The sequence below is a fragment of the Micropterus salmoides genome, unplaced genomic scaffold, assembly GCF_014851395.1.
Source record: "Micropterus salmoides isolate LMB-PRFRI ecotype aquatic unplaced genomic scaffold, ASM1485139v1 Ms_hic_scaffold_1, whole genome shotgun sequence".
NCBI lineage: Eukaryota > Metazoa > Chordata > Actinopteri > Centrarchiformes > Centrarchidae > Micropterus > Micropterus salmoides.
Window position 1 is genome coordinate 10104748 of NW_024040040.1, and position 16362 is coordinate 10121109.

The 16362-nt window shown below is 41.1% G+C and overlaps 1 protein-coding gene across 3 annotated transcripts in view; it reads left to right on the plus strand.

The window, feature by feature from the left end:
• Positions 1–16362, plus strand: part of zranb3 (zinc finger, RAN-binding domain containing 3) — a 93681-nt gene that overhangs the window by 14397 nt on the left and 62922 nt on the right. For all 3 annotated transcript variants that reach the window (XM_038717759.1, XM_038717752.1, XM_038717765.1), the window contains 4 exons: positions 717–948; positions 7630–7715; positions 9411–9582; positions 13372–13509. In XM_038717759.1, the coding sequence (XP_038573687.1) occupies positions 717–948; positions 7630–7715; positions 9411–9582; positions 13372–13509 (628 nt within the window). The remainder of the gene's footprint in view (positions 1–716; positions 949–7629; positions 7716–9410; positions 9583–13371; positions 13510–16362) is intronic.

Sequence of the window (16362 nt, forward strand, 5' to 3'; positions counted from 1 at the left end):
CGTCAGGAGACAACGTCGCTGTTAGCTCGTGTAGTGTGTGACCCCCTGTCACCGATCAGTCATGTAGTGTGAACACAACAACTTCAAGACTCCTGTCATAAGACAACAAGTCTTGTAGTCTGAGCAGCACATTGATCTGCCGGCGTTAAAAATCATGTAGTTTGCACTAGGCATTATTGGTCTGTGTCATAGAGCTCCATTCTTATCCATAACTATTAAAAACATCATCAGTGAGCCACACTGTTGCACTGGATTACATGACTGGATGGCACAGCAGTTTATTTTGAATCAATCCCACATACACCGTCCTGCCATAAATACTCTCTAGAACAAATGTATTAATCCGCATCTGAAAGTAGTCCCCAAAAACCTGTTTACTCCTGTTTAGTAATGTTTGCTGAAAACTACAGTGCCCAGCTGTTTTAGGTAAAAGTATGGACCCTTTTTTAATCAAAGTATATGTTTAGGACTATTTTTAAGGATGTGTGTGTTACTAGCCTTAAGCATAAGGCAATCACCAGCCTTATGCTTAAATGTAGCATAAAACATGTTCAATAAACAAGCACTTTTACACACTGAACAATAATTGAGAAAATATTATATTTGTGATTATATGCGGTATGACATTTTATTCCATGACCTGAAACATATGTCATATCGTACTGTGTTTCCTCTGTGTTTCCTCTGTGTGTGTGTGTGTGTCCTTGTCCCTCCAGGGGTATCAGCAGCAGTAAAGTGACGGTGCTGGGTTATGGCCTGCTCACCACAGATGCCCGCCCCCTGGTGGAGGCTCTGAGCAGGCAGCGGTTCGCTGTGGTCGTGGTGGACGAGTCACATTATCTCAAATCCAGGAACGCTGCGAGGACTAAGATTCTGGCGCCTCTCATCCAGAGTGCCAAACGGGCCATCCTGCTCACCGGTACCCCGGCCCTGGGTCGGCCTGAAGAGGTAATACAATCTGATGAAATGAAAATTGACTGATGCCTCATGGGAAATACCTTTTATGGGAAAGAATAGGAATTTAAGTGGAGTAAGCTGTTCTTGCAGATTCAAAACACTGCTTTTAAATTTTTAATGAAATTTAAACATTGGGCTGTAGAGGAAGGAACAATGTGGATAAATATAAGAAACCACATTCAACAGATTATGAAAATACATCCATATGCTTCAAAAGGGATTCTAAGCCCGCACTCATGACGAAAGATTAATAGGCCACAGAGCTAACTCCGGGGCTCAGCTCTGGCTTCTCACAAAGGTGTTTCACTCCACAAGTGCAGGTAGATCGCCATGGTAACATGCTCCAGAGCAGGTTACACTCAGATCCAGCATTCAAAAAGTCAATTAACTCTCTCCGGCATCACTTATCCTCGAGGATCCCGTGGACTTATTTCAATAACCTTTGTTGCAAAAGCTTCATTTACAAAGCCAGATATGAACAGACACTGCACTGCAATAAATGAGACAAGTAATAAAAAGAAGCGCACGGTGGGGAAACTATTGAATTTAGAGACAATAAGAACGACTGTTCACAGGACAACAGTGTTTGGAGAGCGGCAGAGCCATTCCCCTCTCCATAATGATTTATTATATCATTTTCATATACGATATATTGAAGCAGTAGATTGCAGCCATATTCCATCACTGCAGCCATGGAAGATGAAGTGGACTTGGTGAATAGAAAATCTTTTTACAGTCTGAATGTGAAGACACAATACAGTATCAATAACAAGTACTTTATGTCTACTGTACCCTAATGATAGGGCACTGATACAGTTTGTGCTTAGGCAGTTACTGTCTTTACTTTCCCCTTAGTTATCTTTCCACCCTCTCAATGGCAGCATTACTTTTGGCTTTGACAATGTTTTTGTGTTGCTCATATGCTCATTATGATGCCTTAGGAAGTAATTACTTATTCGCATTATCGTCGAGATAACCTCAGCCTTATTTTCCCCATAATTATTCATAATCTACTCTGTAGCTTGTTTTAGTTAATGTTTAGTTTCTTTCTGAATCTGTCTGTGTTGCATATTGAAAATAATCCAACTTTATTTTTACAGTGTTACAGATGGCTTTACAAATATATGTAAGATGCATAAAATAATTGAAAGGACGATCCAAAGCAGAAACTGAACAGAAGCAAGACGACGATAGTTAAAGCCGCTAAAACTTTACCTTAGTTCACTCAAAATTAAATATAAACCATGTTAAAGTTTGGTATAAAGTAGGGTATTATTTATTAAGAACTTAGCTAGTCTGCCTCATCAGGACTGCGTGGTTGTGGCAAATGTAGCTAAAACCTGGTTGGTGCACAGAAGTACATAAGGTCACCGTTTTCCAACTGAGGCATGCCCACCTCACACAGTTGATAATCACACAGAGAAAGAAAGCAGCACAGGCAGAAATCACTGCACCAACTCGTCATAAGATGGTGATTACGAAAATGGGTTTTCAGGGCATTAGTCTTATCGCATGAAAAGACCAAAACCAACACCGTGTTACTCTCTGACTTCCCTACTGTGTTTGTGGCGCTCATCGCCAACCTCATATGTTACTACTAAATCATACAAATATATAGTTTCATTTAATAGAAAGACTAAAATCCTAAATCCTAAAACAGGAGAACACTTACTGGGGACTATTTTCAGCTGCGGATTAATATACATTTGGCAATATTTGCAGCAGCAGGAAGGTGTATGTGGGATTGAGTCAGAATAAAACTACCGTGTGTGTTCATGGTAATGAAGGAACATTTCAACCATTGCAACAGTGTGTCTCACTGATGTGTAATAGTCTTTGGGTCTTTTCGTGAGATTTGTTGAAAAGTTAGAAAAATATACAATATCACCGGGTTTACTCTAAAAACAAAATTTTAAATGATACAAATCCTAAGTAGGCCACTTTTCCAAAATAGTTTAATCATAGGTCACATTGGTATAAATAGGGTCAGGACCTTAGCGATGAAATGTTAAAATCAATTATTAAACAGACTGGGAGTCATAGCAAAGCTACATCTGGTGTGATGTGGTCAACTTTGTTACCGATTCAGTCCCTGTTGTGTAAAGGCACTTGCTGGGGGCAAAACGTGTTGGATAACAGTGAGCTGATAACCACGTAACTATTTATCCAGGATTGACATCATAGGTTTTGTGTTGATGACGTTAAAGTATCTTATGTGAGACAGGACTGGGAATCCACTTTCATCTATCTGCCACATTGCTATGAGGCAAACTTAATTATTGCCTAGACCCGATCATGATAATTAACTGATGAAACTCAGGCAGCTAGGCTAATTAATTCCAAAATGGAGTGAAGTTAGTGCTTGTAAGAAATCTCGAGAAGGTGTATCATCGAGAAAGTGTGTGTGTGTGTGTGTGTGTGTGTGTGTGTGTGTGTGTGTGTGTGTGTGTGTGTGTGTGTGTGAGATACATGCTATGCTGTCTTTGCCATTGCCTGCCTGCAGTGGTGAGGTTAGTTTTTAGATATCATCTCTCTCCCTCTCTCTGCTTCTAGAATCTGAAACTGAATATAACATTTTATCATCCACAGCATATACCTGATAAGCCCTGTCCCTGCCTCTGTGCCAGTCTCCTCACTGCCATCATTACTCACTGTGGCTCTGACATCGAGTTAGCACACAGCTCAGGGCATGCTGCACCGTTCATGATGTGCCCTCATTCCACCCACCTATTATATCAACAGTGTGAGGGGGGAAAATGCAAAGCTTCTGTTAAACAAGCGCTGAATTTAGAATAGCCATCTCACTGTGGCTGCGTATTCAGATGGCCTTGCTGATGATTATCTGTCATTACTTCAGAAATTGACGCAAATACTGAAAATTGACAGGGATGTGGTGTGTACACGTTGATGTTTGCGCACACACACACACACATTCTGGGAGCTTTGTTGCAACCTGTGATGCATACACACTCTTTACCTACTTACTGAATGAAAAGGCTCTTTTCAAAATGCCATACGTTCACTGAAGACAGAAAGTAGAAGCTTGTAATTTTTCAGTATTTTGAATCTCAAGCCATGCAAAGGTCTTTTGATGCCTTGTAATTTTATTTAATCAATTTCGATTTCTCTGCCTAGTCTGATTGCACAGCGTTTTGACCTGGTTAATTGGCGCTGACACAAATTACCACGCAGTTGCACAACACAGGGCTTGTAAACTAGGTGAAGGACAACAGGACCTTGAATAAACTGCACACAAGATGCAGCGCATGACAGTAGACTAATCGTGAGCACAGGTAAGGTCTGTGTTTAAAGCCAAAAAAAGCTCTTGCTGCTTTGAGTTATTGCATGCAGTTTTCAAAAACTTAGGTGAGAAGTTGTAGCAACTAAAGTAGTATGTCAGTTTGGTGTAGAGGATTGGTACTATAATAACTTTTTAAAAGTAACACTTTTTACAGCATTTAGGGAAATCTAGTAGGCTTATTCAGGTTCATATTTTTTGTATATATATGTATATATATATACAAAAAATACACACACAGGTGCTGGTCATATAATTAGAATATTTCAGTAATTCCATTCAAAAAGTGAAACTTGGATATTATATTAATTCATTACACATAAACTGATATATTTCAAATGTTTATTTTATTTAATTGTGATGATAAAAACTGACAACTAATGAATATCCCAAATTCAGTATCTCTGAAAATTAGAATATTACTTAAGACCAATATAAAAAAAAGGATTTGTAGAAATGTTGGCCAACTGAAAAGTCTGACCATGAAAAGTATGAGCTTGTACAGCACTCAATACTTAGTTGGGGCTCCTTTTGCCTGAATTACTGCAGCGTGGCACGAAGTCGATCAGTCTGTGGCACTGCTCAGGTGTTATGAGAGCCCAGGTTGACCTGATAGTGGCCTTCAGCTCTTCTGCATTGTTGGGTCTGGCGTATCGCATCTTCCTCAGTTACTCAGTCCTTGCTCAGCTGCCTGAGAGATCTTAAAATATGGTTGAATCAGAACTTTCTCTGTCTGAATGAAAGTAAGACTGAGGTTGTTGTGTTCAGTCGACCTGTGGATTTAAGTGCTTGTATAGATGTTCTTGGTACTTTAGGAACATATAGTCGTCCATTTACCAAGAATCTAGGTGTGATCTTTGACAGTGCTTTTAAGTTTGAAAAACAGATTAGTTCTGTAGTAAAAGCCAGTTTCTTTCAGCTGAGACTGTTGGCCAAAGTCAAGCCCTACCTACCACGCAAAGAGTTTGAAAGAGTAAGACATGCATTTATAAAGTCTCGTCTCGACTACTGTAACTCTTTGTATGTTGGAGTGGATCAGTCATCTCTCCATCGGTTACAGTTAGTCCAGAATGCAGCAGCCCAACTTCTAACAGGAACTAAAAAGCGTGAGCACATTACCCCTGTTTTAGCCTCGCTCCACTGGCTTCCTGTCCACTTTAGGATTGATTTTAAGATTTTATTGCTTGTTTTTAAAATTTTAAATGGGTTGGCACCTCCTTATTTATCAGAACTTTTACATGTACACACTCCGGTCAAAGCACTGAGGTCATCCAATCAGATGCTCCTTGATGTCCCCAGATCCAGGTTAAAAACTAAAGGTGACCGAGCCTTCTCAGTAGCTGCTCCTAATCTTTGGAATACTTTACCTGTTCAAATAAGAAATACCCAAACTACTGACACTTTCAAATCCTTGCTAAATACCTACCTTTATTCATTGGCCTTCAAACAGAGTTGAGTAGTGACATTTATTTTATTTTTTACTTTTTCTACTGTTGTCATGTATATTTGTTGTCTATTGTGGAAAGCACTTTGGTCAACTAGTGTTGTTTTTAAATGTGCTATATAAATAAACTTGAACTTGAACTTCCTCTTCACAATACCCCATAGATTTTCTATAGGGTTAAGGTCAGGCGAGTTTGCTGGCCAATTGAGAACAGGGATACCATGGTCCTTAAACCAGGTACTGGTAGCTTTGGCACTGTGTGCAGGTGCCAAGTCCTGTTGGAAAATGAAATCTGCATCTCCATAAAGTTGGTCAGCAGCAGGAAGCATGAAGTGCTCTAAAACTTCCTGGTGGATGGCTGTGACCTTGGACCTCAGAAAACACAGTGGACCAACACCAGCAGATGACATGGCACCCCAAACCATCACTGACTTTGGAAACTTTACACTGGACTTCAAGCAAACGTGGATTCTGTGCCTCTCCTCTCTTCCTCCAGACTCTGGGACCTTGATTTCCAAAGAAAATGCAAAATTTTATCAGAGAACATAACTTTGGACCACTCAGCAGCAGTCCAGTCCTTTTTGTCTTTAGCCCAGGCGAGACGCTTCTGACACTGTGTCTTGTTCAAGGGTGGCTTGACACAAGGAATGTGACAGCTGAAACTCATGTCTAGCATACGTCTGTGCGTGGTGGTTCTTGAAGCACTGACTCCAGCTGCAGTCCACTCTTTGTGAATCTCCCCCGCATTATTGAATGGGTTTTGTTTCACAATCCTCTCCAGGGTGCGGTTATCCCTATTGCTTGTACACTTTTTTCTACCACATCTTTTCCTTCCCTTCGCCTCTCTATTAATGTGCTTGGACACAGAGCTCTGTGAACAGCCAGCCTCTTTAGCAATGACCTTTTGTGTCTTGCCCTCCTGTGCAAGGTGTCAATGGTCGTCTTTTGGACAGCTGTCAAGTCAGCAGTCTTCCCCATGATTGTGTAGCCTACAGAACTAGACTGAGAGACCATTTTAATGCCTTTGCAGGTGTTTTGAGTTAATTAGCTGATTAGAGTGTGGCACCAGGTGTCTTCAATATTGAACCTTTTCACAATATTCAAATTTTCTGAGATACTGATTTTGGGGTTTTCATTAGTTGTCAGTTATAATTAAAAGGAATGAACACTTGAAATATATCAGTCTGTGTGGAATGAATGTATAGATTATACAAGTTTCACTTTTTCAATGGAATTACTGAAATAAATAAACTTTTTGACGATATTCTAATTATATGACCAGCACCTGTGTGTATATATATGTAGCTACTGCCAGCGGCTGGTGAGCTTAAATTAGCTCAAAGAAGACTAAGGAAGGTGAAGGTTATGAGCAATATGTCATGTGAAATTGCTCCATAATTTAACCATGACCACATCAGTTACATGTATTAAATAGTATTAGACAGTTAGCATGACATAAAGCAGGGACCAGTAAAGAAAGAGTAGCTACTGTGGTCACAAGTGGCATGATGAAACATGTCTTCTGCTTACTCTTTGTTTAACATTGTGATAAAATCATTTTAATATTTATCTGTGACATGAAACATAGTGTAACAGTAACAAGTAGAGAAAAGTCAAACTCAGCAAACTGACTTAGTAATCTAAGTTACACAACAATATTTACATAAAGTTGGCTAACATAAGCTCACATTAGCCACCTTTGAGTGTATTAAATTGAGCAAGGGTGAGTTTTCTTCATCTCACTTACAGCAAGTCTTGCTAACTTGCTGACAGTTTTAAAATGACAAATAAGACAAATCATACTGTTAATATTGGAGGAAAATATAGGTAAGATTGAGAAGGATATTACAATAAAAGGAGATTAATTAAAAATTACACAATGAGTGTCGTTTAGTACAGACATGACTTTTCATGTATGTGTGTTTCACAGCTTTTCATGCAGATCGATGCCCTCTACCCCAAGATGTTCGGAACCTGGACTGACTACGCCAAGAAATACTGCAACGCCCATTATAGGTGAGTCTTCAACACACACAACACGTGCACACACGCTAACATACAACTCATTTAAATATATATCCTCATATTTTCCATTTGTTCTACTTTATGTGGTGTATATAAATACTACTTGATTCATGTAAATGCTCCGTATTTCTAGTCTTTTCGACCACTCAAAGCGCTTTTACACTACATCTGCATTCACCATTCACACACATTCATTCACTGAGCCCAAGTGCTCAAACAGAAACTAACATTCACACACATTCATACACTGGCGGAACAGCCACCAGAGGAGTATCTTGCCCAAAGACACTTCCACACGCAGCCTGGAGGAGCCGGGGATTGAACCGCCAAACTTTTGGTAAATACGCTCATTCAGGGAACAGGAAGAGAGATGCTTTAGGCGGCCGCAGCCTTGTACATGGGGCGGGTGCTCAACTAAGTGAGCTAACCATGCTGCACTAACTCACTTTCTTGCTGAGAGTTAGCTGAGAAAATAGTCCGGCATATAACCCCGTAAAACCACAACTTTTTGTTTTTATGCTACAGTTTATACAGACAAGATATAACATGTTGCATAGTGAGTTTTAGTAGGCAGATTGTTTTACCTTTTGTACAGAGTCAGGCTAGCTGTTTCCCCCTGCTTTTTAATGCTAAGCTAAGCGTCTCCTGGGTGTAGCTTTATATTTGATCGACATCCCAGTGTTATCAATATTCTTATCTAACTCTCATCAAGAAGGTGAATGAGCATATTTTCTAAATTATTAGCTTAAAAGCTCTCACCTACCATTTAATTTTCACTCTTTTCAAGTGTCTGCAGGGATACGTTGGGCTGTACCTAAGTCTGGCGTGGTGGTGCTGCTGAGTTGAGGGTTTGTTGTCAGAGCCAGACTACAACTGAAGCCAAGCGTTAAATGCCAACTGGCTGCCAGTTGCCATTGACGATCAGTTACATGTGTGAACAAACACATCAAATGCATTGTTTTGGATGTCCATCAAAGTTGGCAGCTCAGTCGGGGATGGGCCCGGCGCCATTAATGATAACACTTTGTATGTAATAGCACATAGTGTGTCTGGGGAATGCCTTCCTGAGCGACACACGAAACATCATGTGAGTCGTCCTATTGCATTCCCACATAACAGTGAATTTATCATGGAAAGTGGCAGCAGACTTACAGCTTGAAAGTTGCTGGTTCAAATCCCCACACCAGGCATAAACATTATTTTAAAAGGAGTGAATCAGCTGGCCTTCCCTCAGCAACTACAAGTTTAAATACCGGAGTGTGAAAGAGCTAATTTTGGCAGTGTTTTGTTAAGTTTGTCCACACTCCCAGCCAAAATGGCAGATAACCAGCCTTTGTGTGTAGGGCCAGTTCTATTCTAAAAATCCATTTGGCTGATGAATTGTGAAAGTTGCCTGCGAGTTTTGGGATAAACCTGCTGCTGTGGCCATTAGACAAAATAGTTTCCTGCTCTGCAAAGTGCCCTTAAGCAAAAAACTGATCCCCCGACTGCTCCAGCATAGCTGCTCAGCGATAAACGATGGAAGGCTGTTGTAGTGCCGGGCAGCTCCCAGGTGGGAATGTTTAAATGTGTTTAACTATTCCTTCAGGCCTTTGCTGTAAATAAGTATGTTTTCTTAGGAAGTTAGAAATGTGTATAAAATGCATCAGCAGCCACAGCTTTCACCCCTCATTCACTCTCTCACAGGTACTTTGGGCCTCGCAGGCAGTGGGACTGTCGCGGGGCGTCCAACCTGGAGGAGCTGCACAAGCGGCTGAGCCAGATCATGATCCGTCGCCTCAAGGCTGAGGTGCTCACTCAGCTGCCCCCTAAAATCCGCCAGCGTATCCCCTTCGACCTGCCTAAGGAGGCTGCAAAGGTACATGTTTGGGCATAGATGACAACATGTGGCCCGTTGTCAGACATTCATTTCACTCAGTGTTTGCTTGTTATATACAAGAAATGTTTGTTTCCACTTTTTATAGGGCTACAACTAACAATTATTTTCATTACAGATTAATTATTGATGGTACACAATGTGCGATAATAGTGAGATGTTTCCCGGAACCCAAGGTGAAATTATCAGACGTCTTGCTGTGTCCATTCAGCAGTGCAAAACCCAAAAATACTCAGTTTACAATCATCTAAAACAAAGAAATGCGGCAAATGCTTTCATTTGACAAGCAGGAACTTGCAAATGTTTGGCATTTCTTCCTTGAAAAATGACTCAAATGATGAATTCAGTAGCAAAATACTTCCAAACTAATTTTGTGTTGCTTGACTAAATGATAAAGTGTTTTTTTTTGAATACATGCCCAGCACAAATCCAACAGCGTTATTGTCTAAATATCCAGTGGTCACATCTCGATTAATGGAGATGCCACAGATTCACGCTGTTAAGCAAAATTAAATTCTGTTATCTCTGGGCACGTACACTTCTCACCACACAGTGAGTGATTAATTGAAATAAAGTCTCCGACTCATCACAATTTGATATTTTGCTTCTATTTTCTTTACCTTTTGTCTCAAGTAATTTTGAGAATCGAGAAATCGTAAAAGTTCTGTAGGCTACACAATCATGGGGAAGACTGCTGACTTGACAGCTGTCCAAAAGACGACCATTGACACCTTGCACAGGAGGGCAAGACACAAAAGGTCATTGCTAAAGAGGCTGGCTGTTCACAGAGCTCTGTGTCCAAGCACATTAATAGAGAGGCGAAGGGAAGGAAAAGATGTGGTAGAAAAAAGTGTACAAGCAATAGGGATAACCACCATGAGCTGTGGGAAATTGTGACAGGCATTTTTTAAAAACTATTTTCTGGCATTTTATTTAAACAATCAACAAATAAACCACAAATGAAAATAATCCTTGTTTGCATTTCATCTTCACAGAACTGTCATACATGATTGGCATGAATGTGATGTTTGTAGTTCACTCATCCAGTCATACATGATGGGTATTGCTTCTGCTGTATTTGGAATGAACAGTTGCTGCTTTAAGATTCAGTCTCCTTTAGCCTAACCCTAGATACACTGACCCCTGTGTGTGTGTGTGTGTGTGTTCCCATTCCAACATCACAAAGAGGATGCCAGGATATTTGTAGAGTAAATGTCATGTTTCGTTTCGTGTGTAGGTGTTTGCATCTCTTTTAGCCTCGCCAAGTTATGGTTGCGGTTTCTGCCTCCCACGCCACACTGGATGCAGAGTGAATGTGCACGTGAATGCTAATGTGGCTTTGACCTGGCCTGTGCGTCTGTGCCTCCTCTACTCTCTACGGTGGGTCACTGGTGTCAAGGCTACGAAGGGTTAGTTTCCCGCTGGGAGCAACCAGCACCAACAGCAATACAAACTTACTACGCACTTACTAAGAGGCCTTTGTTATATTTTGTAGCATATCAGCAGGAAACACTGGAGGAGCTCTTTCAGCGCTAATTACGCGCCGAGCCGCCATCCCAGGAATGACACAACAATAAGGAAGTCGCTCGTAAGAATGATGATGCAGGATTTTTACCCCAATCTCCCTAAATGTTAAAGGACGCTTTAATTGGGGGGCTAAATATGGTCAGTGTTTCTACATAGTGGTGCCAATTAGACCACCGAACGTGCACACAGAGCTGTTGGAAAAGTTCACGTCATGTTTTGTAGTTGTTCTCGCTTTGCTCTCTTATCTCAAGTTAGCTGAAACAGCAGCTTTGATGCGTAATATCCTCCAGAGGTATGAGCTCGGAGATCATTTGTTTTTGGTGGAAACAAAAAAGCACCGCTGGCTCTGTAGCTGTTTGGCTGTACAACGTTTTTTTTATTTGTTCGTCAGATGAATGTGCAAATGTTTATTTAATTTTTTTACAGGTATTTGTCCACTGAGAAGAATAGACAGGCATTTCATCCTCCCAGCTAAATGGACTGGTTTTAAGAGATGAGAAAGGGAGGTGTGAGGTGGTCAGTCACCCAAAGTGACGGCCATTGTGCTTCCTACAAGCACAAAAATGTGAACAATATTAAACATAAAAGACTGGGTGGACATTATTTTCCTTTAAACAAACTGTCTTTTGAAGCTTAGTTTGCTAACTGACAATATATATGTATACCAGAACCACTCACCAGTTCGGCCTTCTTCCTCCTACCTCATTTTCTCCCTAATGATGGCTTTTATCTTCCAGCGCAGACACTTTTTATGCCCCTGCTGCCCTTTGCGTTTTCAGCCCTGGCCTTTTGCCAGTTTGTCTAGTGAATATCATCAAGGGTGGAGTGTTTAGCCACTCTGGGTTTTTTCTTTTCCTCCCAGCAGATTATAAAGAAATGCTTGAATGTGACATTTTTAATTAGAGATAAACATTCAGAGACAGTCAAAATCTCTGTTTATGCAGGTGCTGCTGAGTGAAACATCAGAGACAAAACATAAAGGAAACGCAGCTTTGCGCTCCTGCAATATACTATTTATTCATTCAACCGTCCTTGACTTTGACGAGGTCTGAATCCACTGAAATGCAAATTCTTTCACTAAATGGTGCAAAGCTTTCATGTTTCACAAAAATCTTTTCATTGTACCAGTCCTGAACACACAGTAAAAAAAACCCAGTTGTGAAACTTGCTGAAGAAGCCTCCATTATACATGTGTGCGCGCATTAATAAGGCTTTTTCCTTCCCCTCTGCCCCCCCCTCTCTGCTCCCACTCGCACACTCGTCATTATGTGTATGTATGTGCCTAATCACGCGCAGAACTCCTCTTCCTTCAGCTTGCCATATGGTTCACAGTTTTGGATTGTTTGATATGCAGCGCTTTAAGAAAGTGTTGAATCTTTACACATTTTGTGTTGCTGCAGTCTGAATTTAGACAGATTCCTTTGAGTGTGTGAACTGAAGGCACAAAATAACCTCTAATGACAAAGTGGTTTAAAGTTAGACAGTTGTCAAAAAGTCAAGGGGCTTGAGCACTCTTATGAAGCACTTTAAATTACAGGCACACTTGAGTTGTTGCATGAAAATCGAATCAGACCTCAAGCTTTGCAATTATTCGATACAGCATGTTGCTTTTATTGTCAGACTTCTACATAATATGTTGCATTGTGGGACAAAATATTGAAAAAGTGTGTTGTAGCTTGCTGTTAATTGACTAAGTTTCATGTGAGTCCCGTTTTTATGATAAACAGGGCTAACCTACATGTCGACTACAAATGCACTGCCTCACTGCGTTTCTTGTTTATGAGCAGGATGTAGCATATGCTGCTCTTCACCGGCAGCCTCTCCCACTGCGGTCCTCTCCGCTCCCCACTCCCGCCTTAAATACTTCTCGCCAATCACCTTGAGAGCACGCGAGGCGTCTTTGATTTATTGTACCAGCCCGGCTGCTTCTCCATCTTCGACCCCGGCTTGTCACAAGCCGGCTATAATTGGGAGATGCTCATGACCCACCTAACACAGCAGCCCAGTCGGAGGGGGTAGCTTCCTTGGGAATTCTCCATCTCTCTCTCTCTCTCTCTCTCTCTTCTTCTTTTTTTTCTCCCTCTTTCTTTCTTTCTCTTCCAGGGAAAGTAGGACACCCAGCAGCACCATTAATTGTTTTGCCCTTTATATCTCAAAAACAGTAGAGAGCAAGAGCGAGAGAGAATGGTGGATGAAGAAATAAAGGACGCAGCCTCACTGTCTTTGCTCTCTCCTTGCTCGCAGGAGGCCTCAGCCAGCTTCGCCGAGTGGGAAAGACTGATGAAGGGACTGGGGTCGTCGGGGGTCGTCACAACAGACAATCCCTTCACTCAGGTCATGGGCCTGGTCACACAGATGTACAAGCAAACAGCTATTGCCAAGGTAATGGGAGATCAGGTGGTGCTAGAGATCTTGTTTTACCCCAGCCTATGTCATTATACAGTAGTATGTGTTTTTTCTAAATCCTAACAACAAGTGTTGTGTGTATACAAAGACTAATATATGTTATTCCTCTGTGCCATAGAGCTCCATTCCCTCCATCACTGAGCCACACTGTTGTGCACTGGGTGACATATTCCTTCATTATTATGAACATGGGCACTGTCGTTTATTTTGACTCCATCTTTGCTGCTGGAAATACTCCTAATGAGCAGCAAATGTGTATTAATCCGCTGCTGAAAAAATAGTCCCCAACAAATGCACTTTTTCCTCCTGTTTGAGTAACGCTGGCTAGAAATTGCAGTGCCCAGCTGTTTTAGTAAATTATGTTGCCTCTTTAAATATTAAACAAGATATTTGTTACCACGAGAAATTTAGAAATTACTGAGAGGCGGACTAACACATTGTTGGTTTTAATGGACACCAGCTGCATCATAGTAGTTTAAAACCTAGACTCTGAAGGTGATATTTCATCCTGGAGCATTTGTATTTAACCCACTCAAACCTCATGATCGTCAGTCAGTCAACATCCAACATTAACCGTTGTCCCTGCTTTCATTTCAGAAAAGCAGGAAAAGTGTCAGCTTTTAAGCAGCTCAGAAAAAGTAGCTGCAAATCAAGTCTTGCATTTAAGTCTTGATTTGCTGTCTTGAATAGAAGATTGTTACAAGTCCTTATATAGGCCCGCTACTCGGCAGCCATCTTGGTAACTCCTCCGGGCAGTTATTTTGGACCAACATGATCAGGCCCCTATCTAAATGAACTAAGGAGAGAGCCACAACTGCACTTTCAATGGTCATTGGGACATAAAAACTGCATGTATAGAATCACCAGTAAAATCTGATAAAAACAAGTTTGATGACTTTGCCCCAAAATAAGGTTTACAAAGCGTTTTTTCCCACATTATACTTTTTCACAGCGCCGACTTTGTTTACGGCTCTATCCACAGGACCGGTGACATGACGCCATGAGCTCTTCCCACTGGAGTGCTTGAACAAATGCTCTGCTAACTGATATGGATACAGTCAGTATTTACCGTATTTGTTTATAGAAGGCAACCCACTGTTATCCAACACATATTGTAGGTACTGCATATCAAATCTGGTGTCTTTTCATGCAGTATTTTTGCGGACATGTCAGATTAAATCAGATTAACTTGATTAAATGTAATTGATTTCCCCAATATTATTAATAGTGTTTAAAAAATAAATAAAAACCGAAAAAGCTTGAGAGACACTGATCTAAGCATTTACCTTTTTAGATTTTAGGTTAATATGTCCAGAAAATATCTCCTTGTGACGTCATATGAGTTAAGCTACATCTGGCCAGTGACAGACTAGAATAAGAAACTATGATAAATGACAACAAATGGAGCCAAACATTTATGGAAATCCCCTAATATCTGTTGTGTTCAAAGTATTTTCAGTTAAAGTCAGTCATTGTAGCTTTACATAACCACGCAAAATGGGAGAATTTTGACACCATCACATCACTGGCGCCATGTTCGCTTTTCTAGATGAATGAAAATGTGCCCTGTAGTTAAGCCTCCAAAGATTTTTAACTTCTAACTCAACTCAAAAAAAATCTAAGCACATATATTATCCATAACAGTTTTAAATAGCTTAAAATTGGCTAAAGAATGTAATTTTTTTTGCTGGAAATGGTGAATTGATGGTACAGCATCATGTTCAGAGCGCTTGGCCGACCACTCAGTGAGATCTCATGGGAAAGCATTGCCATGGTAACAGAGCCTAATGGTCGCCAGTGAAAGCACTTAGACAAAGTAGGGAGTTATAACTGAGGTATTATTTAGTTGCGTCCAGCCTGGCATGATTACACCTTATCTCAAAGTTACACACCGCACTAAAATAGCATCTCTGTGATGTTGTTGCTATGGCAACTCGATCGGCTCTCAGCTTGAAGTGACGTTTCTTTTTAATGAGAGAGAAATAAGCAATGTGGGATGGTGGCTGGATGCATACAGTATGAGGAAGGCTGGGGTCAGAGCAACTGGTGTTGAGAATCTAACAAGCATTTTAGTTTCCTCTTCCTCAGTGGAAACATATGTAAGACGGTAACATAGTTTTTAACCTCTGATCAGTTCCCAGCCTCACTACTCTTGATGCTTTGGAAATAGGCAGAACCTCAATCTCTTATGTTTGTAGCTGAGTAAACATTTCCACCAAATATAGTATCCCTCTCCAATCATCTGCCATGTTCGAGGGCTGGCATTCCTCTCAATTAGCCCAACGCCCTCAGTCATGAGCAGCGCAGTCCCGGGGTTAACGAAGACCGGAGATAACCACCGAATGCAATCATCGATACGCTACTCGCTCAGCCTGCCTCCAAGCTTGGATCTTTTTTGCGCTTGGCGTTGTTTGCTGATTGGATTTCTGCTCAGTTTAGCCTAACTCTGGACCTCCTTTCATTACAACTTCCCCCCGCCTACTCACCCACCTCAAAGCCAATACTGTCGGCCCAGTCTCATTTCCTCGCCTATTGGTTTTTAGAGTCGGACACACTTTCTCTACTTCAGGAAAAAAAAATGCGTTCTTTCTTCTTTTTTTGGATCATCAGGAGGGGTGGAATGGTGTGATAGATTCACACATCTATGTCACTCTGACAAGCATCACGGCCCCTGCCTGCCTTGCCAGTCCGCCTGGCGACGGAGCTGCCAAACGCCTTTGGGGTATTTTTATTGCTTTACCCGCCAAGCATCTGCTCCCAATTACCCAGAGAGGACAGCTCTGATGCTGGACTTTAAAGAAAACTAACGGGCCGCTTCAGACAGCCGAG